We start from the raw sequence: 26,069 nt of genomic DNA on the forward strand, positions 1-26,069 counted from the left end.
AGAAAAACGCAGGCGATTGGACCGCAAAAAAGTCCTTTTCCATCATGACAATGCATCAGCACACACCTCAGCAGTTGTGGTCGCAAAATTAATGGAAATAGGATTCTAACTCGTTTCACATCCCCCCTATTCTCCAGACTTGGCTCCATTGGACTACTATTTGTTCCCCAATTTGAAGAAATAGCTGGCGGGACAAAGATTTTATTCAAATGAGGAGGTGATTGCAGCAACTAATAGCTATTTTGCAGACTTGGACAATTTATATTATTCGGAAGGGATCAACAAATTAGAACAGCGTTGGACGAAGTGTATAAGTCTAAAAGGAGACTATGTCGAAAAATAGAAAAGGTTTACCCCAAACACGTAAGTAGTTTTTATTTTTGCATGGACTTTTCAAACGCCCCTTGTAGGTCATAATCATTGCCCAGGACCCTCTCAGTCAAGTTTGATTGTGATGTCATAGTGTTGGCCGTACTGCATCCGCCATATTGAGTCACAAATTATCCCAATTGGGTAATAAATATCAGCGATAAGGTAATAAACTGTAGTGATAAGGATAATTAATTGGATAATATATTACATTCTAAATAAACACCAACATTTGTCCTTCAACCCATAAGATCCACTCCAGGGTAATAAATTAGGTCCGAAATAAACAATGGATAACAGCCCATGTGGCATAGAGGGGTGGTGGCGGGGATTTGGAGTAGGGAAGGAGTGAAATAAGGACAATAGTTCATAAATCTTTGCCTCAATTACGGTGGCTAAGAGGGTATGTGGCCAGAGTCACCAGCTTCAAAAGTGGAGGGGTTTGCTGCCAGTGAACCTGGTTGCCCTTTCGTTAGTACCTGCAAGGAGGTTTCCAGAGCAGAGCCAGTCCCTCAGAACTAACGACACAAGCGGGTAACGAGGTAGTGCCACGGGCTGTGGTATGCTGGTTTCCTACACTCAAACCCCATTTTACACCAGCGACTTTCTCGCCACAAACGACTACTCATTGTTGGTGCGCATTCTGTGCTTGCGTGTAAATCAGCAGCCAGCTAAGTAGGGAGCGGAACAGTGACGTCAGTGACCGACTGCCTGTGCCTAGTGTGGAGCTATGAAATCTTGAGCATGTTTCAGACTTTGCATGCGCAGAACAGATTATGTCGTCGTCTGCTATCATCAGAAGTTAAGGGAGGTAGACCAGGGTGACGCTCGATTTGGAACCGATGTACACGTTCCTTTTTTTTCCAACTAAAAACAAACAAATTACCAAACTGACTTTAGACATTTATTGTACACCCTTAAGATTGTTTTCTGTCTTTTTAAGTAAAAGATTTGCGCCCAGAAGACACTACACGACATCGACGAAAAATCTTCACAGAGTGCGAAGGCAGCTGGTGGGAGCACTGAACGCCACAATTTTCGACCTAGAATAAAATTTCAAAAACTGCTTTGAAACTGATGATATTGTCTATCGTAATACGTACGGATATTTTAAATGGTTTTTAACAAAATGGCTTCACTCTGAAGTACAAGTCAATGTTTTGGGAAAAGAATCGTTATAAAAATGCTGGTGCCCGATAGCGTCCCAGTTGGGTTTAATCTGATTCAGATAAGCCGAATTTTATGACCAAGACATCAACGTGAGCTCACAATCATGCTCCTCAAACCATTGCAGCACGATTCTGGCCTTCTGACACGGACTGTTATCCTGCTGGAAGATGCCATCGCTGTTGAGGAAGACATCTAGCATAAGGAGTTACAGGTGGTTCCCAATAATGTTCATGGAGTCCAGATGTGTCATGGTGCCTTCGATTACTTCCGCAGGTCCCATGGAAGCCCAGGTGAATCTCCCCCATGCCATAATACTACTCAGACTGGCCTGCGTCCGTGGTGCGCTGCATGTTTCGAGCAGCAGAGCGCCTGGATGACAGCGTATCTGGACACGACCATCGACTTGGTTTATCAATAAATGGGATTCATCCGACCAGGCGACACAGTTCCACTGACCCGCTGCCCAGTCACGGTGATCCCGTGCCCACTGTAATTATAACCGACGATGTTGTTGGGTCAACGTGGGAGCACGTAGGGGTCCTCTGCTGCGGAACGTCACTGTGCGCCGAATGGTGTGCTCCAAAACACTTGTGCCTGCACCAGCACTGTACTCTGTAGTTAGATATGCCACAGATCGCCACCTATCCTGCTTTAGAGAGCGGGCAAGCCTCCGTTCCCTATGTTCCGTGATGAGGTATGGACGTTTATTCATTTACGTTATTATTTACGCATTGTCTAGGCTTTTACTTTGTACACATATTGTAAAACGTATTGTCATCTGCTCCTGGTTTCATCATTCTTCAACCACTTTCCATAGACGGTCACGACAGTAGCAAGCGAAAAGCCGACTAGCTTCGCCGTTTACTAGATGCTCGCTTACAGCCACTGGGCCAAAACAATATGGTTTTTGTCAAAGTCGCTTAAGTCAGCGGATTTCCGCATTTGCGCTACTTATCGTCGCTAGAATGATTCCCCATTCGTTACTGCTCTGCTCATATACACTATGTGATCAAAAGTATCCGGACACCCCCAAAAACATACGTTTTTCATATTAGGTGCATTGTGCTGCCACCTACTGGCAGGTACTCCATATCAGAGACCTCAGTAGCCATTAGACATCGCGAGAGCGGAGAATGGGGCGCTCCGCGGACCTCGCGGACTTCGAGCGTGGTCAGGTGATTGGATGTCAGTTGTGCCATACGTCTGTACGCGAGATTTCCACACTCCTAAACATCCCTAGGTCTACTTTTTCAGATGTGATAGTGAAGAGGAAACGTGAAGCGACACGTACAGCACAAAGCCGTGAAAATGATGGTCCCTCGCAAAGTCACTGTCACCTTGCAGGTGCCAAACTGCACAGCAGACAGCTCTGACAACGCACGAATTTTGGTGCTGCCGTGTAAACGAAAATGGTCACTCGTGACGGACGAGACAGAGTACAGGATAAAACGTCCGAGTTGTTGCAGTAGACTCACTTGCCACGAGTTCTCAACTGAGACAAGAAGTTGTTCTTGTAAAATGGGCTCAAGGTGAAACAAGAAGGTTGCCTCACAGGGGCAGTGGACGAAAGCAGGTCGGTAAGATCGGAGCCAGTTGGCACCCTTGGCCCTGCAAATTGCGCAAATGGAACTACACTCATCAGGAAACCGCCAGAGACCAAAATTACACAACTGACAATGTAGAAAAACGCAACAGGCAAATAAAACAACCACGAAAGCATGACAGTCGTGCTCGAAAAATGTTACACAGCGTGGCAAACAAGCCCTACGGCAGCAACAACGACATCAAGCTCGTGAGGCCTCACAACACACACGCTTTGTACCACAGATGATGGGTATCTGGCGGCGGAATGCGTGTCCGGCACTCCTTGTGAAGCCAAGCCAAGTCCGCTGAAGCGGGCAGTGGCGCTGCGGTGGTCGTGAGCAGTGCACTCTGCACTCGTGCCGACGAACGCTTATCCGGGCCGCCGGGCTCTAGATGAACCGGCGCGGCGTTTCAATCTATCGCGCGGTAGAACACAGCAATGAGCATGTTTCAAACCGGTCGACACTAAAATGGGCTAGGGGGAGATTAGCAGTCGGATGTGCACAGTCGTGAGATTACGATGGAATCTCAAATACCACATTCATCTTCAGTCATGCAATGTAGTATAAGGGGCAGTTGTATGAAAATGAGGCAGATGGATAAAAGTAAGTAAAGTGTTCATTATTTCAGATGTTTTCGCCATAACTGTTGACACTTTGCCGTCCGCCCGTCTCTTATAAATTTATTCGCTTGGTGCCGGCAGCGCTAATTCGGATTGGCTTGTCGCCGGCCGCTTGTCACCTTTGGGTTAGTGACAAGCTTCAAACACATTGATTTTTGCGAGCTTTAATTTTTCCGGAAATCCTCCATTTTGCTGTATCGTTCCACAAACTCGAATTTTCTTTTCAAGTAACTTCTCTGCAAGTTCTACACTGTTATAATAATTATCTATGCAGAGGTGATGCCACTTTCCATAAGAAGGTGTCAATAGTTCCATCATTGTTTTTGCTAAAGGTTGTCCAGCGCCGGAACATATCTCGAATGAGGAAATGTATCCCTTACTCGAATCACACAGCTCCGAAAGCCATATTTGGTAATTTTCGACGGATTGTAAACTTTAAAATTTAACTGTCCACGCCATGGTTTTATTCCTTCATCAACTGAGATGTTTTGACTTAGATTAAACGTTTCTTTAAACTTTATGGAAAAATAATCAGTTACGAATTGCACTTTGAAAAGCCGGTCGGCATTATTCGGTTTATTGTTGATGTCGGAAAAATGTAAAAATGATAATATTTGTCTGAATCGTTTTGCGAAATATCGGTGTGTCTATCAACGAAGTTCGGGCCCCATAACGTCGACAAATTTGGCATTTTTTAAAATCCAGTTCCCTTCTATTGAAATTTTGACTGTAATACTTATTGGTTTCGTTGCTAATATATTCAAACAGATCGTTCCCAATACATAATTCTACAATATCCACCACGCTCTGTGTATCTTTGGGAAACATGTGTGGACCCGGAGATCCTTCAAATTTGTTATTGGTCCTCAGTAAATTCTTCCGAATCAGATGGCAACCGTAGCGTTCGCCGAGTTCTTCTTGGACGTATTTCACTATCTATCCTCTGACGGTTTTGCATCAGTCCCCTATAACTTAGAACTACTTAAACATAACTAACCTATGAACATCACACACATCCAAGCCCGAGGATGGATTCGAACCTGCGACCGTAGCGGTCGCGTGGTTCCAGACTGAAGCGCCTAGAACCGCTCGGCCACTTCGGCCGGCGGTTCCAAAAATCTGGAAATCGCATGGGGAGGGATCGGGACTGTATGGGGTACGTGTAAGGGATTCCCAGCGAAACGACTGCAATGTAGCCAACACAACCTGTCAACAAAATGCCCGCCCTCACGTTTCGACTACGCTGCAGAAGTTTCACTCGGATGCCCTTACACATACTCCATGGAGTCCCATTCTCTCCCCATGCGATATCCATAATTTTGGTGCCCTGAAGTAAGATACTAGTGGCAGTCGATTTGCTTCGGACGAAGAGGTACAAGCCTGGGTAAAATCACGGTTCCGTAAGCAACCGCAAACTTTTTCCGTGAAGCCACTGACCGTCTTGTCTCACAGTGGGATAAATGTATTAACAATTATGGCGATTACTTTTGAAATAATGAAGACTTTTCTTCCTTTTTTCCCATCTGTCTAGTTTTCATTTGTCTGCGCCTTATACAAATGAAGGAATGTGGTCAAACCCAAAGTTCTGTCAAGAATCCAGGAAAACTGACAAATAGTAATATCTGAGTCGTTCAATGTATGTTGAAATCCGACCGGAGACTTGTAAGATTCGTGGCAAACGCAGGCCACAGATTTGTCATTTGGAAGCGGAGCCAGCACTCCCACCACCCAGCCTGGTGTAAGTCCTTTTAGCCTGACTCAATTTCGGCGGCTCATGTGTCAATGTTGACACTTACTGATTCACGCAGCATGTCACGCGCCTTGGACCCAATTGCAGACCTCTCAATTCAAGAATAGTTACCGGAAATGAAGCTCCTACCTAACTTTCTAGTAACAATCAGCAACACTAACTATTAGAGATAGACGGTGACAGCACATAAAATAAGGCTCGTGAAACTAAAGAACTGCCGTGCATCAAAACTATCTAAACCGTAGCCTACGGAGTAGGCTGCGACTGGATTCGTGATTTCCTGTCAGAAAGGTCACATTCGTAGTAATAGACGGAAAGTCATCGAGTAAAACAGAAGTATATCCGGCGCTCCCCAAGGAAGTGTTATAGGCCCTCTATTGTTCCTGGTCTATATTAACGACATAGGGGACAATCTGAGTAGCCGTCTTAGATTGTTTCCAGATGATGCTGTCATTTACCGTCTTGTAAAGTCATCAGATGATCAAAAATACAAGCAAAATAATTTACATAAGATATCTGTATGGTGCGAAAAGTGGCAATTGACCCTGAATAAAGAAAAGTGTGAAGTTATTCACATGAGTGCTAAAAGAAATCCGCTAAATTTCGATTACCCGGTAAGTCACACAAATCTTAAGGCTGTAAATTCAGACAAATACTTAGGGATTACAATTATAAATAACCTAAATTGGAACGATCACATAGATAATATTGTGGGTAGAGCAAACCAAAGACTGCGATTCATAGGCAGAACACTTTGAAGGTGCAACAGGTGTACTAAAGAGACTGCTTACAACACGCTTGTCCACCCTATTCTGCAGTATTGCTGTGCTGGGTGGGATCCGCATCAGGTGGGACTGACGGATGAAATCGAAAAAGTTCAAAGAAGGGCAGCTCGTTTTGTATAACCGCGAAATAAGGGAGATAGTGTCACAGACATGATACGTGAATTGAAGTGGTAATCATGAAAACAAAGGCGTTTTTCGTTGCGACGGGATTTACTCATGAAATGTGAATCACCAGTTTTCTCCTCCGATTGCGAAAACATTCTGTTGCCACCCACCTACATAGGGAGAAATGATCATCACGATAAAATAAGAAAAATCAGGGCTCACACAGAAAAATTTAAGTGCTCGTTTTTCCCACGTGCCGTTCGCGAGTGGAACGGTAGAGAGACAGCTTGAAGGTGGTTCATTGAACCCTCTGCCAGGTACTTTATTGTGAATAGCAGAGTAATCACGTAGATGTAGATGTAAATGACGTCACTGAAGGAGTATGGATTTTTCAGCTAGTACCAGTCCAACGATGGTTTTTAGTCAAGTTAGTTCTAGCTACTGGAGTATCTTGTTCGCTGAGAGAAATATCGTAGTTGAGACACTATGGTATGTCAATGCGTTCTGGTTTTTTTTCAGCTGATGATAACCCCTCGGATCCTGAATTATGAAGATTTTGAAGTAATACGGAACAGCTGTCTGCTTCTCACACTGTGTAAACCAAGTGGAAGTGGTTGATGCCCTCTTCACTGGACTGGTGGGTCGGAGGATCGAGTTAAAAGTCTCAGCTCAGATTTAGATTTTCCGTGGTTTCGTCCTAGCAAGTGGGATAGATGCTTCACTACGGCCGGAACAGCATCCCCCTCATGATACTGCCACAATTTTTGTGGTATCGATAGCTACGATGCGACGGCTTAGGTACAAGTTCTTAGGTTGGCACTACGAGAGCGGACGAACAACTCCGACCACAGCGCCCTCTAGCCGACGATGTGGAGCTCGACGAGCGCCGCTCCACGTTCAGCCCATTTGATTACGAGCAGACGATCTAGCAAGATTGTTTCTATTGCATAGTGGACGAGCCACTACAGATTTTGCCTTTGAAACTTCTAGTCGATGTTAGCTTTGATTGATGTACGGCATCGCATGAACGCCAAAGTTAAGTAACAATTTAAGTATTCATATTCTTCCTATAGTAAAGGTGCTTTAAATTTACACGCAGTACCGAAGTACTTCACCCTTTCCTGCTCCTACTCGCGTCCTTTACTCTCGGCCTTTTTTGCAGAAGCGGTTCACAGGAGCAGATCCACGCGCTGGAGCAGATACAAAATTTTTAATGAACTCGAAGACGGGGGATCACAAGCGCTCACCCTCTTCTCTTTTATTCCAGCATACTATCATTCATAGAGCGAAGGCTGTGACTGGAGATTTCATGAAAAATGTTCCAGGGAAAGCAAATGGCCAACTCATAGCTGTAGTATCAACATTCACTATTTGAGCAGAAGTATACGGTTACCCTTATATAATACGGAACTGACCACTAGATGTCACGTGAGGCGGATCCGCCAGTAGAAACGGAGGTGTGGAGTGTGTTGTCAGTAGAGGAGTAGTAACGGCAGAATGGGTCGGTCAGGAGAGCTTAGTGACTTCGAACATGGACTGTATAGTCACTGCATGTCACCTAAGTAATGAATCCATCACGGATATTTCGGCCGTTCTAAAGCTTCACAAGTCGACTGGTGATGCGATTGTGAAGTGGAAATGCAAAGGAACAACAACAGCTAAACCAAGACCATGCAGACTCAATGTATCGACCAACAGGGACCGTCGAGCACTGGGGTAGGCTGATTGTAAAAAGTCGTATGAAATCAGCGGTAAAAATTACTCATGAATCTCAGTCCATCTAGCATAATGACTGCATAAGGAGTCGAAAAGATTGGCGTACTCTTATGGAATAATTCCTGTTAAGTCACAAATTTCTGTAGTCAGCGCAAAGAGACACTTGTAGTGATGTAAAGTGCGACGCCACTGAAGAGTGAGTTGTTGGAAACGAGTGATTTTGAGTGATGAATCACGCTACACCCATCGAGAATCCGATAGAGAGGTTTTAGTTTGTTGAGTGCCTACAGAACGTTGCTTGCCATGATATATAGTGCCTACGGTGAAATACGGTTACAGATGGCCGTATGGGTGCATTTTTCGTGGCTAGGATGTGGTTTCCTTACTGCACTTAAGAAAGCGCTGTACTGCGTACAGCAGGGGAACACTTCGGAGACAATCCTGGTTTATACCAGCGGGACAATGTTCCCTGTCGTAAAGCAGCATCTGTGAGATAATGTTTTGTGGCCAATAATATGCCTAAAATGGAGTGGCCTGCTTAGAGTGCCGGCATGAACGCAAAGAAAAACCTTTAGCGTGAGTCAGAACGTCAACTTTACTCCAGACCCCAGCATCCAACATCACTACCATCTCTGGTTTCGACTCTCGAGGAAGAATGCCATTCCTCCACAGTCATTGAGACACGTCATTGAACGTGTCCCCAGCAGAACTGAAGTCGTTATAAAGGCGAAGGAAGCACGCACCCCTTATTAACGTCCACTAATAGGTGTCTGGATACTTTTGATCATATAGTGTATGTAAATATTGTACGGTACCCGTTGACAAACCGCCACAGCCACAAAGTGAGGGTAGGCGGTTTGCGAGCGACTGACCTGTGGCGGGTGACTTGTTCCTGTGCAGGCGGGCGCGTGGGCGGTGAGCGGGCTGCGGGTGCTGCTTGGCGGCTGTCCGGCGCTGTGGCTGCGGGGGCGGCGCGTGCGACTGCCAGCGCGTCGTCGTCATCTTGGTGAAGGCGAACGGCTCCAGCAGCGTCATCGCGTCCATCATCCGCGTCACCTGGTGCAGCACAGAGTGCGACGACCTCGGGCTGCAACACAGCACGCAGTCGGCTAAATGCGTTCTGCCGATCTCTGCCTATCATGTGTTAGCATTGCCAGGGGGAACATTTGCTGTATGCTCGGACAACGAATGCACAATAAAAATCTCTACCAGTTCCATTATTTATATGACTGAACATCTCCTGGAACAGAAGTAATATCGTATGGGAAAGACGTGGAATCTATTGTTTCTTGACGAGACCACAAGTTGCGGTAATAAGTTACACGTATAAAAGACAGAGCTATTTATCTCGAGATAATATAGACAAATGGTGATGCCAATTCGCACGGGTACAAAATGGAACTGTTGCTTTGAAATAAAAATACCCCACTTGGCGACAGTAAGTGATACGTACGCAAGACAATGTCTGTTGTTTGTATGGGGTGATCCAAACGTCAGTTAAAATTAGAAAATTCAATACTTCGCGGGGAAATGTAGACAGAGAGGTAAAAATATACACACATGCTTGGAATTAGATGGGGTTTTCTTGAAACCAAAAAAGTTCAGCAAATCACCAGCGCATGGCGTTTCACATAATAAACACATCAAAAAAATTTTGCTTCACCTCGGTTCCGAGAGTTCCGGAACCTGTTCAGAAAATTGGTATACAGATAAACATAAACATCATTTCCGCCATTTTTATTGCTCATGAAACCCACACATTGCATATTGCACCACCATACAGCGAGGCCTTCAGAAGTGGTGGTCCAGATTACTGTACACGTCGGTACCCCTAATACCCAGTAGCACGTCCTCTTGCACTGATGCATGCCTGTATTCGTCGTGGCATACTATCCACAAGTTAATCAAGGCACTGTTCGTCCAGATTGTCCCACTCTTCAACGGCGATTCAGAGTAGATGCCTCAGAGTGCTTGTTGGGTCACGTCGTCCATAAACAGCCCTTTTCAATCTATCCCAGGTATGTTCGATAGGGTTCATGTCTGGAGAACATGCTGGTCACTCTAGTCGAGAGATGTTGTTATCCTGAAGGAAGTCATTCACAAGATGTGCACGACGGGGGCGCTAATCGTCGTCCATGAAGACGAATACCTCACCCATATACTACTGATATAGTTGTACTATAGGTCGGAGGATGGCATTGACGTATCGTACTTCCGTTACGGTGCCTTCCATGACCACCAGCGGCGTACGTCGGTCCCACATAATGCCATCCCAAAACAGAAGGGAACCTCCACCTTGCTACACTCGCTGGACAGTGTGTCTAAGGCGTTTGGCGTGACCGAGTTGCCTCCAAACACGTCTCCGATGATTGTCTGGTTGAAGGCACATGCGACACTCATCGTTGAAGAGAACGCGATGCCGATCCTGAGCGGCTCTTTCGGAATGTTGTTGGGCAAATCTATACCGTACTGCATGGTGTCGTGGTTGCACAGATGGATCTCGCCTTGGACGTCGGGAGTGAAGTTACGCATGATGTAGCCTATTGCGCTCAGTTTGAGTCGTAACACGACGTCCTGTGGCTACATTATTCAACATTCTGACGTTGCTGTCAGGATTCCTCCGAGCCATAATCCGTAGGTACCGATCATCCACTGCAGTAGTAGCCCTTGGGGGGCCTGAGCGAGGCATGTCATCGATAGTTCCTGTCTCTTTGTATCTCCTCCATGTTCAAACAACATCACTTTGGTTCACTCCGAGACGCTTGGACAGTTCCCTTGCTGAGAGCCCTTCCTGGCACAAAGTAACAATGCAGAAGCGATCGAACCGCGGTATTGACCGTCTAGGTACGGTTGAACTACAGACAACACGTGCTGTGTACCTCCTTCCTGGAGTAATGAGTGGAACTGATCGGCTGTCGGACCCCCTCCGTCTAATAGGCGCTGCTCATGCATGGTTGTTTACATCTTCGGGTGGGTTTAGTGACAGTCAAAGGGACTGTGTGTGTGATACAATAACCACAGTCAACGTCTATCTTCAGGAGTTCCTGGAATCGGGGTGATGCAAACCTTTTTTTGACGTGTATACAAAAGTAATAATTAGCATAAAAATTGATTTTTGGGAAAGACGGTGTTTTTTGTAACACATGCTCAACATATCGGCTGTCATTCATCAACAATACCTGTAGTGGAGCGACAATGTTGTGAACAGCACTGAACAGTAGGTATGGTGAGAAACTGCCGTCGGATGTTTTCTTTTAGCATTCCTAATGAAATCGGATGATCGTGGTAGGCTTGCGACTGCAGATGACCCCACAATCAATAATGACACGGATTAAGGGCTGGGGACTTGGGAGGTCAAGGATGACGGACGTGACAACGCAGCATTCGATCCTCACCAAGCGATGTACACAAGACGTCTTTCACAAGCATAGCAATATGGAGAGGAGCGCCATACTGAATAAAGGTCGTACCTTCCAGCACGTGTTTATAAACCTTCTCTCATTACAGCTCATTTTATACACGATTCTCATGCGGCGTCACCGACATTTTACTGTCCAGCATTGTCTGTTAGCCAGTTTTTGCACTCGTTTTTGGTTTCAGTGAAACACCATGTCATTTCAGGCATGTATATCAATTTTTACCTCCCTATCTACATTATTCCCTGAATTAGCGGGTTTTAAAATGTTAACAAACTTTTAGGTCACCCTGTATATTAAACGGAGTTACACAAATGCACCGTATAGCACTGACCTAGTTTGTTAGACCTCACTACATTACGTGAAAAGCGGCAGGATTGATAACAAGCGTCAAGTGCATTTGGGATCATGGCAAGCGAGTGCGCGTTCTTTAAATATCTGTGGCTGCATCGTTGTTACAACTGTAATGATATCAGTACGCTACATGGGACTCCAGGTAGCAGTAACTGAACATTTCAGTAGTAACTAACTTCTAGTACTAATTTGTTCGGATACTATAACGACGATGGAGAGAGGATATGAGAGCAGGTGAAAAATTAATTATTTAATATTCTACCTATGTGTCGAAGCTGGAACTGCTATAATTCCGACTAAGAAGTAAGCATATATTTGAACTAACCGTGATTATCCTTAAATTAGAAGCCTATTCTCGCTCACTGTCTGTCATCACTCGCTCATACTTTTAAATATTTGCTGGCATTCAGGTTAGATTTGATGGGAGGCTAAAATTAACTACGCTACCACCAACAAAATTTGATAAATGGAGCACAAAATAACGTAAACGTAGATTCAATTCTGTTCAAAATAACTGCAACTTTCCTTCGCTCCGCTCTTTGAGATTCCGTGGCGTAGCGCGTAGTGTCAGGGGACTTGAAAGAGTTACACGCGTCGTCCCAGGCTAAGATCATTACGCAGCACGAGTGGCGCACTCTGAGAAGAGAGCACATGTTCTTGGTCTGCTGCAGTGGCAGTGCTGCGGTGTGCATCACACTGTGGGAGCGGCAGTTGGAAACGAACTCCAGGGCGTAAGTGAGCGCCAGAATTTCACGTTGAAAACGTGTACAATTTAGATATACAATTCTTATAGGTGAAACATCTAAATGATTCACAGGGTCACCGTGAAATTCTGGCGGTATTTAAACTAAATGCGATGTCACGTCCAGCCATAGTGAAACAGAGCTGGTAATCTGACAACGGCGCACAGACATGAGTCATGCTGAACGGGAAGGAAGACCATCGATATGGGCCACAGACGGAAATTTTCAGTCAATCGAGAAAGTGATTCACAGCAGTTACAAATTTTCCGACGATGAGGACGTTCACACAGTGGTTCTCGAATGACTGCCTCAGCAATGGATGGATCGTCGAGGCGCTGAACGATTGGTTGAACATCCGTTCGTTGTTTTACAAAGAGCTGGTGACTATGTCGAAAACAAGTGTCACGTATGTCTGCCATTTTAAAGAGTAGTACAGCATTCAATAAAAGTTTCTTTGCCTGCCATAATAACGTATAACTTACATTCTGAAGTCCTCTCGTATCATCTGGACCGAGCAAGATGGCGCAGTGATTAGCACAATGGACTCGCATTCTAGAGGACGACAGTTCAAATCCCCGTCCGCTCACCCAGATTTAGGTTTTTACTGATATCCCTAAACTTCTCCGGCAAAATGCCTAGCTAGTTCCTTTGAAATGGCCACGGCCGATTTCCTTCATCATCCTTTCGTATTCCGAGCTTGTGCTCTGTCTCATACCGCCACCACTAGTTTTCGGTGCTACTAAGCGGAATTGCCGCAGCTGTTGTAAGGAGGCCGCGACCGCCACTCGGCACGGAGCGAACCAAAACACCATTGCATGAGATGCGGCAGTAACACCCTCTGGTTTCCACATTGCGTGTCAGAGGCCAGTACTCGCAGTACTGTCGGCGAAGCAGAATGGCAGGGCGACCACGGAAGTCGCAGGCCAGTTGCCCATATTCTGGCCGCAACACTGTCTTGGGGTACGTGTTTAGAAGCAATGCCCCGGCACTATTGGACACCAAACCTGTATAGATACCCATTATTTCCAGTAGAGATAATCGGAGTCTCGCAGCACCTACTACGGCTGTAGGTTGATATCAGGCAACAGGGTGACATGGTCGACGAGCCGACTACTGGCTCTAAGTCTACTCCCGTGAAGTTGGCACCTTCCACTGGTGGACCACCTCGGGTTCACTTCGGCAGTAGCTGGATTTCTGCCTCGGAGGTCAGCCGTTCGTGACCGGAGTTGTACAGCCGACATCAGCCTGTACTTGCGCTGTACGCCTCCGCTAGGAATGGCGAACACTACCGATGTGAGCTGTCATCCGCTACAAGAACCATGGCGGACTACCCTGTCTACAGGCGCGCCCTGTGGTCAATGAAGGAAAATTACGAGAATAAAAACATAGACACAAAATTTTGTATAGTTGTATGAGGAAGTGTCATGAACGACATACTATAAATCCCCACCAGTTGGGTGTGAGCGTGGTGGTTGGGGGGGGGGGGGGGGAGGGGGTTAAATGTAACTTTTTTTAGGTTTTGTTTGAATGACTGAAAAACCATAGCTTCTAGCAAGACTGTTTCCCAGTAAAAAATTAAAATAAAAAACGTACTATTCGTATTTCCTCTACGACCAATAGTTTCGGCGTTGCTGAGGGATGGAAAACCCGCAGTTTATTAAAAGTAGTGTTCTGATGGTATCAAATTAATGCCTGTTGTTAGATGAAGTAGATTAAGATGAAATGTTAAATGTCTGTACCACGTATAAGTATCTTAGAGCCTACTGAGGCATAAATTATACTCGAGTGTGTAACAGGGTGGAGAGGGTGAAGATAGAAGTGCGGGGGAAGATAGTTCGCCAGACTGTGGTCATGCCATTCCCTCCTGAAGACAGAACAGGTGATTTCCAATCGCTACATCACAAGAAGCAACTACTGGGTGTTTCACAAACTTATTTAGACCCTCTGCAGCCCGCCATACTAATCACTGGCAAAGCGTAAGCGTTTCTGCGTTAGTATTAGTGGCACAGTAACTCATAACTGTATCCCATGTAGTGCAACACACTTTTGTGGAAAATAAACACACCATCCTGTGGAGGGCAATTGTAGTATAACGTTGTGAAACACCCTATAGTTGCTTCTTGGGAGGTGGCGAGTTACATAGAGTGGTGGGAAGTCACCACTCGCTCTTCGTTTTGCAGACATATGAAGGAGAGAAGTGCATGACTACAATTCGGCAGCCTACTTCCCTTGCACTTCTGTCCTCTACCTATGCCTCCCCACTCTCTTACACCCATAGAACACAATTTATCCCTTATTGCATCGCTACTGCACTTAAACGTTGGACACAAATTTAATATTTTTGTTCTTACCCCACCTTATTTAACAGTAAACAGTAATTTTTTACCATGAAAACAGTATTTTTAATAATCTTCAGCTTTTCCATCCCCTGCAACGCCGAAAATGTTAGCTCTAAAGAAAAAACATATAATACCGTTTTTGTACGAAATTTAATGTAGTTTCAATTTGTACTGGGAATAATTTTCGCTAGAAGCTGCGGTTTATGAATTATTCGAGAAAAACTTAATAAAGTGACCTTTAAATGCCCCCCCACCCTCACCCTTACACGCCATTAATGTGGAGTTTTAGTACGTTGTCGTGAAACTCCTACCACCGTAAAACATTGCGTCTACTTCACCTTGTTTGGTCTTCATTGTCTGGGCTACTGCCCTGACCTGCAGAGACGGTGTACGAGCTGCCGCAGGTTACCAGAGTCAGTCCTGCTCTGCTGTTGACGTTAAGCCGGCTGCTGATCGGCCACAGTATCAGTAACCGCCGGCAACTGTCGTCACACGACAAGCGGGTGTAACTGTTACGGAGCAACGCTAGGAGTGTTGTAACTTTTCTAATAAAATGAGTGAGTGTTAATGCTGTTTTCTTGGTCGACCACCGGTCAACAGCCTGGCTCAACCCACCACCTCGTCTCAACCCTGCTACTGTAGATGTCATCAACCTCGGGCCTCTACATTTGCGTGTCTGAAGCAACTCCGATACGGCTATCGGCAGCCCGACCCAGCATCTCATACCGGCTGCAGCAGTTAGCAGGAATAATTACAGTGGACTAACTGTTTTGTTTAGTTCTTCTACTTTAGCGTGCAGAGGATTTCTAAGCGGGAGTGTTATCGGAACTTTAGAGTAGTGTTTATGAGGTCGGAAGAACGGCTGATTTGTCAAAATTTCGTGGCAATTTCAGGGAGCACTCTTTATGACCAATAAGGTGCTTGTAGTGCAAACTATTAGGGCACAGTGTGTGTACCATGTACTGAGTCACTACTGTATCAATAGAGCATTTTAGGTGCCGACGTTATGACGATGGTGCTAGGCAGTGTAGGGAATTGAAGTCTCATGATTATGCGTAAGATGTAAGATAGTATTGTAGATTTGCGAGAGTCCACCTCCGTAGTTGAGTGGTCAACGCGGCTGACTGCCAGCTGGAGGACCCGTGTTCGACTCCTGGCACTGCCAGGATTTTTTCCTTGCAGGGAGGTTACGGGGTGCACTCAGCCTCACGTGGGTCAATTGAGGATCTACGCGACCGATTAGCAGCTATTCCAAGATCAGGAAATCCGACAACGACCGGGAGAGCGGTGGGATTAGCACATGCCCCTCCATCTCGCATCCAGTGACACCATTGGCAGAGGATGACACGGCGATGGGTCGGGCACGATTGGGCCAGAAGGCGGAACTTTATCTTACCTTAATCGATGATTGTGAGAGGATATTGTCCTGATGTTGTTGCTGTTTTGGCTGATTTGGGGAAGGGGACCAAACAGCGAGGTCATCGTCCCATCGGGTTAGGAAAGGATGGAAAGGAAGTTGGCCGTACCCTTCCAAAGGAGCTATCCCGGCATTTGCTTGAAGCGATTTATAGAAATCACGGAAAACCTAAATCAGGATGGTCGGAAACAGATTTGAACCGTTGTCCTCCCGAATGCGAGTCCAGTGTGTTAAGCACTGCACCATGTCACTCGGTGTGTTGCTGTTTTATTATACTTAATTGTGTATTGGGGTCAGTGACAGAGTCCAGGACGCATGGTATTTCCGGGCGGGAGGTGATTCGTACGTTAATAAATCAGGTAAAGCAGTTAACAATGGACTTGGCAGAGACGTATAGGCAAATGGTTGATGTGAAAGAAGATGGGCTATCGTCCAGTTTATCTACTACATCGGTGGATTCAGCCGCCGCTAATTTGATTTCTCCCTTTTCTGGCAAACCAACTGACGATGTGTTGTCCTTCTTGGGCCGACCGGAGTGGCCGAGCGGTTCTAGTCACTACAGTCTGGAACCGCGCGACTGCTACGGTCGCAGGTTCGAATCCTGCCTCGCGCATGGATGTGTGTGATGTCCTTAGGTTAGTTAGGTTTAAGTAGTTCTAAGTTCTAGGGGACTGATGACCTGAGATGTTAAGTCCCATAGTGCTCAGAGCCATTTGAACCATCTTTTGCCTTCTTGGGTGGTTTGGAGGCAGTAGCAAAGATTGGCGTTTACACAGATGATTAGCTATTACAAATGGCTTAGTTGCGGCTGGCAGAGGACGCAAAAGCGTTTGATAGGTATAACTGGGAGTTGAAGAAATACTGTCTTCTGAGCGGTTTGAACAGTGGATCAATAAACGCTGTAGAAAACAGAATAGCGCGAGGTTTTTACGGAAACAGTTGAGTGGAACGTCGGGGAAGCACAATGATTCAGTCGAAAGTTTCAGCGATGGGATAATAAAAGTCAATTGGCATACTTACGAATTAATGGGAAGAGATGAAGCAAATAAGATTATCTTCCAGGACGAGGAGCATAAAGGTCCAGACGCTTTCCTCAGAGGTCTGCCGTCCGATGTGTATAAAAGCGTTCTGTGATGTAGCCCGAAAGACATTAACGCTGCCGTTAGGTTAGCTACGGATCAGGAGATAGATATAGCGACAGGGGTATGCAATAGGCGAGTCATTTTGTCTGCTGACGTGCGATCCTACAGGTGTGGGCGCTCAGGGCACGTCCAGAGGCAGTGCCGTCAGTCACAACGTGAGAACTGTCGTGTGGTTGGGCACCACGGGAAGAACTGTACAAGCAAGGGGCGGAATGGACGGGGGCGAAATGTTCAAGCGTTAAAAGCAAACGGGAACCCCATTCAATATCAATGCTGCAGAACGTATGTGGAGGCGGAAAGTGGCGTTGTGGGAGTGGTAAGCGACTAGGGGCGTACATTTTATTGGGGACAGGGGCGCATGTGTCAGTGGCAAATCTTCACCTCGTTGGTAGGAAACAATTAAACGCCCTTCACTATAGTTTGCAGGGGGTAGGAGACGGTGACGAAGTAACTGGTTTCAGCAATATTATGTTTTAGGTGGGGGCAGAATGAGTTCATGAGTGCGTCGAATAGCTGTATAATGTAACTAAAGGTTGCTACGCAATTCTGAGTCTAGATTTTTTGCTCCACTGAACTTCTGTGACATATGGTGGACGTCAAGGTGACCATGTTCCAATTGGGATAAACTGCCACCAGCGAAATGCTATCGCAAGGTTCATCTACAAACCATTTTAACGACGGACAAAATCACTAAGGCTTAATACGTATGATATCTTCATCTATATCTAGATACATACCCCACAAGCCACCGTATGGTGCATGTCGAAAGGTAAAACATACAACATACCACTGATAGTCACCTCCTTTCCCATTCCAGTAGCAAGCAGATCGAGGGAGAAACGACTGTCTGTAAGCCTCCTTACTAGTCCTACTTTCTGGTCCTTAGGCGAAATGTACGTTGGCGACTATGAAATCGTTCAGCAGTCAGCCTCAGAAGCTGATTCTTTAAATTTCCTCAGTATGGCATACGTCGCGAAATGAACGTCATCTTCCCTCAAAGGATTCCCATTTGAGTTCACGAAGCATCTCTGTGCTACTTGCTTGCTGATCGAACCTACTGGTAACGAATCTAGCAGCAAGGCTCTGAATTGCTTCAGTGTCTTCCATTAATACGACCTGGTGTGGATCCCAAACACTCTAGCAGTACTTAAAAATGGGTTGAACTAGTGCTCCACACACAGTCTCCTCTACAGGTGAAAAATTCTGCGATGAAACGAAGTCGACCTCTCGTCCTCCCTACTCCCAATCTGACGTTCTCGTTCCATTTCATGTCGCTTTGCAACGTTACACCTCGATATTTAATTCATATGGAGTGGCGAGCAGCACTACTAATTCTGTATTCGGAAGTCACAGGATTATTTTTCCTGCTCATCCACATTAACTTACATTTTTCTTCATTTAAAGCTAGTTGCCATTCATCACACCAACTAAAAATTCTGTGTAAATCATCCTGTTTCCTCCTATAGTCACTCAACGAGACACCATTCCGTACATCACAGCTTCATCAGCAAACAGCCTTAAATGGCTACTCACCCTGCCCGTCAGATCATTTATAGAATAAGAGCGGTCCTATCACACTTCCCTTAGGCACCCCTGACGATACTCTTGTTTCTGATGAACATTCACAGCCGAAGACAACTCACTGGGTTCTATTTCTTAAGAAGTCTTCTAGCCAGTCACACAACTGGAAACCTATTCCGTGTGATTGTACCTTCATTAGCAGTCTGCAGTGGGGCACCGGCTCAAACGCTTACCGGAAATCGAGGAATATGGAATCTGCCTGTTGCCCTTCATCTATGCTCAGCACGTGAAAAAAGGGCAATCCGTGCAACGAACTGAGGATATGTTAAAGAATTCTGCAGCAAATCGATGTTGAGGATAGTGGTCTGTAATTATGTGGGTCCGTACTTTTGCTTTTCTTGTATATAGGAGTCAACTGCGCTTTTTTCCAGTCGCTCGGAACTTTGCGCTGTGCGAGAGATTCGCGGAAAATGCAAGCACTCTCCCCGAAACCGAATTGGGATTCTATCTGGACCTGGCAACTTACTCGTTTGCAACTCTTTCAGTTATTCCCTACGCCAAGGATGTCTATTTCTATGCGCTCCATGCGGGAGTCTGTGCGACAGTCGAACGACGGTATATTTGTACCATCGTCCAGCGTGAATGATTTCTTAAACGCGAAATAAAAAACTTCACCTTTCCGTTTACTGTCTTTTATTGCCAACCCAGACTGGTCGACGAGTGACAGCATAGAAGCCTTCCATCCGCTTAGTGATTTTACATATGATCAGCAGTTTCCGGGGTTCTTGGCAAGATCTTTCGCTATGGTACGACGGTGGAAATTTTTGTATGCTTCGCGTATCCATCTTCTAACGGACGCACGAAGTTCTACTAATTTTTACCTGTCGATCGCTGGGCGTTCTTTTTTGAATCGAGAGTGCAACACTCTCTGCTTTCTCAACATTTTTCAAATTTTATTATTATCTGCGGTAGAACTTTTCGATTATTAATGCACTTACTTAGCACATACGTCTCCAGAGCGCGATTTACATTTACTTTGAATGCGAACATTAGATTAGGCTTTGCAATGACTTATTGATACCGAATAAAAAGAACATACATCAAAAGAGAAACAAATATCACTTTGTACTTCGAAATAGTGTTTCTGTTTTTCCTGTGTGTTTTTTGCACCTATCAGTTCTAGACACCATCTTCGTTTACAAAGTGGGAGAATTTATATGTCATGTGTTACGACAGACAAAGTAGCTTGTAACCACATAACTGAAATTGTCGAGTTTTAATCACAGTCAGTTTGATGTAACATTGTAAGATAGATATGTCAAAGCAGTTTTTAGTATTCCCATAGGGAAGTGGGGTAGATGCAGTATGAACTACACTTGAACTTGACAGTCAACAAATTGTAACTACGGTTATTGGTGTTAGAATACTGTAACTATTTTGATGTACTTGTAAATTTTGAGTTTTAATGTGTATTGGTTGAACCCACTAATAAGTATGTTATGTGACACAGAAACCAGACAGCCTGTGCAAACTGTATGAGATGGATGAGAACCACGAGCGACGCATGTGGCTTGACAAACTGCTGCAGTTCATGGAGGAGCGTGGAACACCTATCTCAGCATGTCCCACCATCTCCAAGAATCCTCTCGATCTCTATCGGTTGTATGCTTACGTCAAGGAAAGAGGGGGCTTCATGGAGGTATGCAAGGTGCAGTGTTTAGTTCCATGGTAGTTCCATAGACGTCCTAACTAGATGTACTGTAAATAGATTTTCCTACTAACATATTTTTTAAGAATATTTTGTGATTGGAATTTAATGTGTTTCAATAAATAATAGAGCCATTGTGCAAGTGTTAAGTTTTTTTCTGTGCGTTTGATAAGGAAAGAGAAATAACTGTTGCTTAAAAGAGGGTCAGTCAAAAAGAAATGCTTCTTGTGTGTGTGTGTGTGTGTGTGTGTGTGTGTGTGTTTGTTTGTGTGTGTGTGTGTGTGTCAAAGATTTCAAATGCAACTACATAGATTGGAAAGCACACATTGACAAGTAATCTACGACTTTTGAATATAATCTGTCCATTTCCATGGGTTTGGTCCATCTTTTTAACAAGGGCACGTAATCTGGATTGGTAAAATGCACAGTCCTGCTTCTGAAACCGTTGACACACTGATGTTTTCATGGCCTCCTCATCTTCAAAGTGAATCCCATGAAGAGCTGCTGTTAGTGGCCCGAACAGGTGGAAGCTTAATGATGCCAGGCCAGGGCTATATGAGGGATGAGGCAAAACTTCCTACCCAGTTTTCTCAATCTCTTTAGTGATGTAATGACTGATGTGTGGTCTTGCATTGTCGTTCAGAACAACAGCATCCACCATAGCTTATGTTGTGCAAACTCACTGTAGATGTGCTTTAAGCTATTTGAGGGGTCTGACATGGTTGACAGAATTAATTGTGCATCTCTGCTCCAAAAAATCAACAATAATCTTGCCCCCTGCATTCCAGAATACTGTAGCTATAATGTTAGCTGCCAGGCACGAAGTTTTGAACTTTTTCTTCTTCAGTGAGTTCCTTTGATGCCATTCCATTGACTACCTCTTTGAGTATGCTTCAGAAAAATAACCCATGTGTGGTCTCCAATCACAAATTTTCCCAAAACTCCTCTCCCTCCAAACAGAAGGGCTGCAAGAGTTGGCAGGAAATTGTTTTTCTTGGCCTTTTATTCTGCTTGGTTAACCATTCGTCAGGTGCAGTTCTGAGACTCCTGTGTTCAGGCACAATGAGCGTAACAGGCAGAGATTTTGAAATCAGCTATTATTTCATATTTTCAACTTTAGTAACCTAAATGTGGTAGGTGGCTTTCATGGGAAAGTGTAGTAACACAACATATGAAAATGGATGCTGAAAAAACATTTTATTAAACACAGAAGAAACAGAATATAAATGACCGAACTTTTGAATCCACCACTGAACAGTAACAGTTTTCAGCACATAAATTTTATCAAACAATAAATTTATGAAAAAAACTACCATTTTAAGTCACTGTTTTGATGCTGGTGCCTTTCAACTTCTCTCACAATTACCAGAGGAAATACATCGGTGCACAGATAAGCAAAGTTGGCAGACTATATTTGTGACAGTTTTTACATTCATAGTTTGACATCCTTCTGCGACCCATTTCTGTAGTGCAGGTGATGCGTCTACGTATATTGGGATGTGGGAGAGGAGGTGATTTCTGTGTCTTTTTTGTGAATAAATCTTTTGAGTGAGCTTCGCAAGCTGGAGGGGATTCTAATCTTTTTCATACTTCCTTTGTGTAGCTCTCCAAGCACAAGTTGATGTGCCAGAGATTTTAGGTACACTCTTCTCTGCAATTTCTCCAATTGACTTTCAAGGTACATAACCTGGGAGTTGAGACCACCTACATTCAACATTGTGAATAAAAAACGATCACTGGCCATCGCTTTGTGTTTCTGCTCATTTAATAAGTAACACACATTTGATATGCACTATCAATGCCACCGTCTGTTGAATTCTAGAAAGTGACTATCTCTGGTTTTTTTTCCATTTCTCCAGATTCAGGACCAGTGACATCATCATTGTGAAGCAAATGTACAAGAATCTAATTTTTTGTTATGGCGCAGTGTGTAGGAAACGAAAACCTTCCCATCATTAAAGCCAAACATACTGCTGTATTGTGTGTTCCCTTTTATGTTAAGAAAATCTGGTGGCAGTTGTCTTTCATTTTTTCAGACAGTTCCAACATATGACAGCTTTTTTGTCTTCAAATAGTCAAAAGATGAGAATCTGAATACCAGTTATCAGCAGTGATATTTTGGCTAGATCCAAATATGGGCTTAACCATTCTCTTGACAACTCCAGTAGGTTTGTTGCTGACACAGAAACCACTTCCAGACTGTAGTCCAATTTAGATCTCCATGTTCACTGTGTATATCATTTTAGCATCAAGAAGACCAAAATGTTTTATTCCATATTTGTTAGGTTTTGAGGGTATATACTGCCAAAAAACGACATAAACCATGTAAACCAGGAAGCATTTCATCTGTTGTGATGCTATCCTCAGGACAATAGCTCTTCTGACAATTTTTCATGAACTCTTCGAAAACTTCATGAATAGGAGCTAGCTGCTCAAGTTCCTTCTGTTGGGCTCTGGTAATTCAGGTGTCAAAATGAAGCCAACATATCAGACTGTTAAACTGTTTGATATTCATCACAAGACTTAATTTTTCAGTCTGTCACCTTCAGTCTCCCAAAGTTCCTCCAGACTTTGACCATTCCCTCCGTATGCACCTGCTGGGTACAACGAACCAATAAATGCTATTAGGTCAATTACATCTGTGTATCTGATGTCTCTCTCACTAGTGAAATGATCCTTGATAGTGTCAGTGTATTGATTTGCATATGTGATAATGGTGGCAAGGATATCATCGGCTAATAAATTATTCCAACACTCAACTGCACTTGTAGCATTCTAAGCATTTCCTATGACTCCAGGGAGGTGAGTGGTGATGATGTAAGATCCCGTTACGATGTCTTTCCTCAGGTGCCTTTTTGGCCCACACGGTCTTCTTATCTCTTCCCAAATAAAAGTTCCTTGTTTTGTTGTCTCTTCTTTCTTCATCTTGAGCAGTATCCTCACCATCTCGCTGCTTTAAAGAATCACCTTCACATTCTTCCATCTCATCTTGTGAATCAATGTCACTTTCATCACCAAGATCCTCAGACAGTATGGAGTCTTCCTCATCATTGTACATCAGCAAATCCTGTATTTCTTCGAGATGACAGGGGTTAGACAATTTGTAATAATTCTGAGCTGTATCTTTGAAGAATCTAGAGTCTAAAAGAGAGAACTTGAGGATAATTATGTACTCAGTCGGAATGTGCCTGAAAGGCCAAGCTTACTGAACTGTATATTTTTACAAGATATTCACAAAATTCACATTACTCATCCATAAAGTGAGCAAAATAACAACTCTTAAAAAGAACCAAAAATACACACCTCCAAAAGCAAAGATGTATTAAAGTGCAATGAGCATGAGAGGCCACTAACGTCACATCTGCTCTCTACAAAGGTCACGCAAAAATTTGTGGAGGGTGTTGTAAACACTGCCTGAAGATAGGAAGGTACTAATGGCAGGCAAATCCCACGCTGACTTATTTGGGAGAGAGGCAACAAAAACATTTCAGTTGTGCCTGTCGGGCCAATTACGCCCGACAGAGTGTTAATATTCTTGATACTCGAGTCGCACAAAGCTTTGAGTATCACATTTGCAGAAAAAATCATCATCATCACAATGCCATTACTGTGGGAGGTAATGTAACACAAATCATCCACAGTCACCTGGTGATCACCATGAATAATGTCATCGACTCACTTCATGTTGGGTGGAGTCACCTGCTGCTCTGCTTTTCATGAGCCAATGATCTGTCTTCAGCGTTGTTACGCCGACAAACAGTGCTGGTATCCACTGTTCCATCACTTTACACATTTTTCTGTCTTTCATGAATGCCAATGGGCATTTTTACTTCTACATTTCAGGCTTCTATCACAGAACGCTGTTTAATACGAACATAGACTTTGACCACGTTGCAAGCAACTGCAGTACTGGCATCTGTTGATGCAGGAAGTTACCACTGCAGTAGATTAGAGAAGAAGCTTTGTAGAATAGTGCCAAATTCAAATTTTTAAATTAATAAGCATTACTGAAGAAAAAAAAAGAGGCACTGCTTGTTGACTGATCCTCAAAAGATTTTTCCGTATACCATGAGAGGTGGCTTGCAGGGTGTAAATCTAAGTTTGGATGTGTTAGGTTATGCGTGTGCTTGATCAGTTACACCCTTCTTCAGTACGAGTGTGGGAATGAGGTAAGATATCACAAGGAGCCATGTAGCTTTACTATGTAATGAATTGTTCTCTTTCCTCTTAATCTGAAACATCCATTTCCTGTACTTTTATTGTAACCAGTTTTATGATAATTTGCAGTCTAATGTCTGCAATAAAGAAATCCTGTTTTGTTTGTAGTGGTTAGCAATAAGATAAAAAATGAGTTTTGACGTATCTGACTTGTTCTGCACCAAAATATTCCCCAACTTGTTCATCGCAGATATTGAAATTTATGAACTCGTAACAAAACAAAACAAAACAAAACAATGCTTTACATTTTCTCTGTGTTTTTGTAGTTCATTAAACAGAGTAAGTAATTTGAAGACTGGTTACATTTCGTTAATCTTCAGCTTCACATACTGTGCTGGATAACCATTAGTAAAGAATTAATACAGTTCAGAATGAAGATAAAGAGGAGTGGCTGTTTGTCGTTTTAAGCCCTTCTTCAGTTGCTTCTTAATTGCTGAGCAGTATTTGCTCCTTTTTTTTTTGTCCGGATATTGAGATAGTAGGATTTTGTGGTCATTTGTGTGTGTGTGTGTGTGGGGGGGGGGGGGGGGGGGTTGTCTGTGTGCAAGCTGTTTTCCATAAACAGTAGCAGTTAGTTTTTTACTGTGTGAAATTCGACCAGTGCACAACATATTTCTATTTCATGTGTGTTCCAATAATAAGTGAAAGTTAATGTTGACCACCTCCTGAATTTTATGAATTACTTTGGAAATTACTTCCATTACTTTGGAAATACAGATTACAAAGGAATAAGGCTCTCACCTAAACCACTGAAGGTGGTGAATTACCTTCAGTTTCAGATTATTGTGTATGTAGTAAATGTTAAAGCTGAACTTTGAAATTTATTAAAAATGAATGCACATTAAACAGTAATGTAGTTACGATTAGCTATAAAATTTGATGTCATAAATAGATAGTTGCTAGTGTTTTCTATTATTTGTTAATATCTTTGAGTTCAGATCTGTCAGTAGCATAAAAAATATTTAAATAACAGTTACCTTAAAGGGAAATTTTTAATTGTTAACCTGTAGCATAAGAAAGCTCATTACTTACAATGATTCTTCACTAGCAACCTACCCCTGGTTTGCATGGGTAACACTAAGTATCTATGGTCAGACAACTTGTCTGGCA

General features: G+C 43.9%; 1 protein-coding gene across 1 annotated transcript in view; it reads left to right on the top strand.

Moving 5' to 3' along the window:
• Nucleotides 1–16,305: 16,305 nt before the first annotated feature.
• The window catches only part of LOC126470857 (uncharacterized), a 59,651-nt gene continuing 49,887 nt past the window's right edge, over nucleotides 16,306–26,069 (top strand). The window contains exons 1-4 of the mRNA XM_050098872.1: nucleotides 16,306–16,363; nucleotides 16,668–16,761; nucleotides 17,510–17,828; nucleotides 20,544–20,741. Of these exons, the coding sequence (XP_049954829.1) occupies nucleotides 16,306–16,363; nucleotides 16,668–16,761; nucleotides 17,510–17,828; nucleotides 20,544–20,741 (669 nt within the window). The remainder of the gene's footprint in view (nucleotides 16,364–16,667; nucleotides 16,762–17,509; nucleotides 17,829–20,543; nucleotides 20,742–26,069) is intronic.

Source organism: Schistocerca serialis, chromosome 3, assembly GCF_023864345.2.
Source record: "Schistocerca serialis cubense isolate TAMUIC-IGC-003099 chromosome 3, iqSchSeri2.2, whole genome shotgun sequence".
Lineage (NCBI taxonomy): Eukaryota > Metazoa > Arthropoda > Insecta > Orthoptera > Acrididae > Schistocerca > Schistocerca serialis.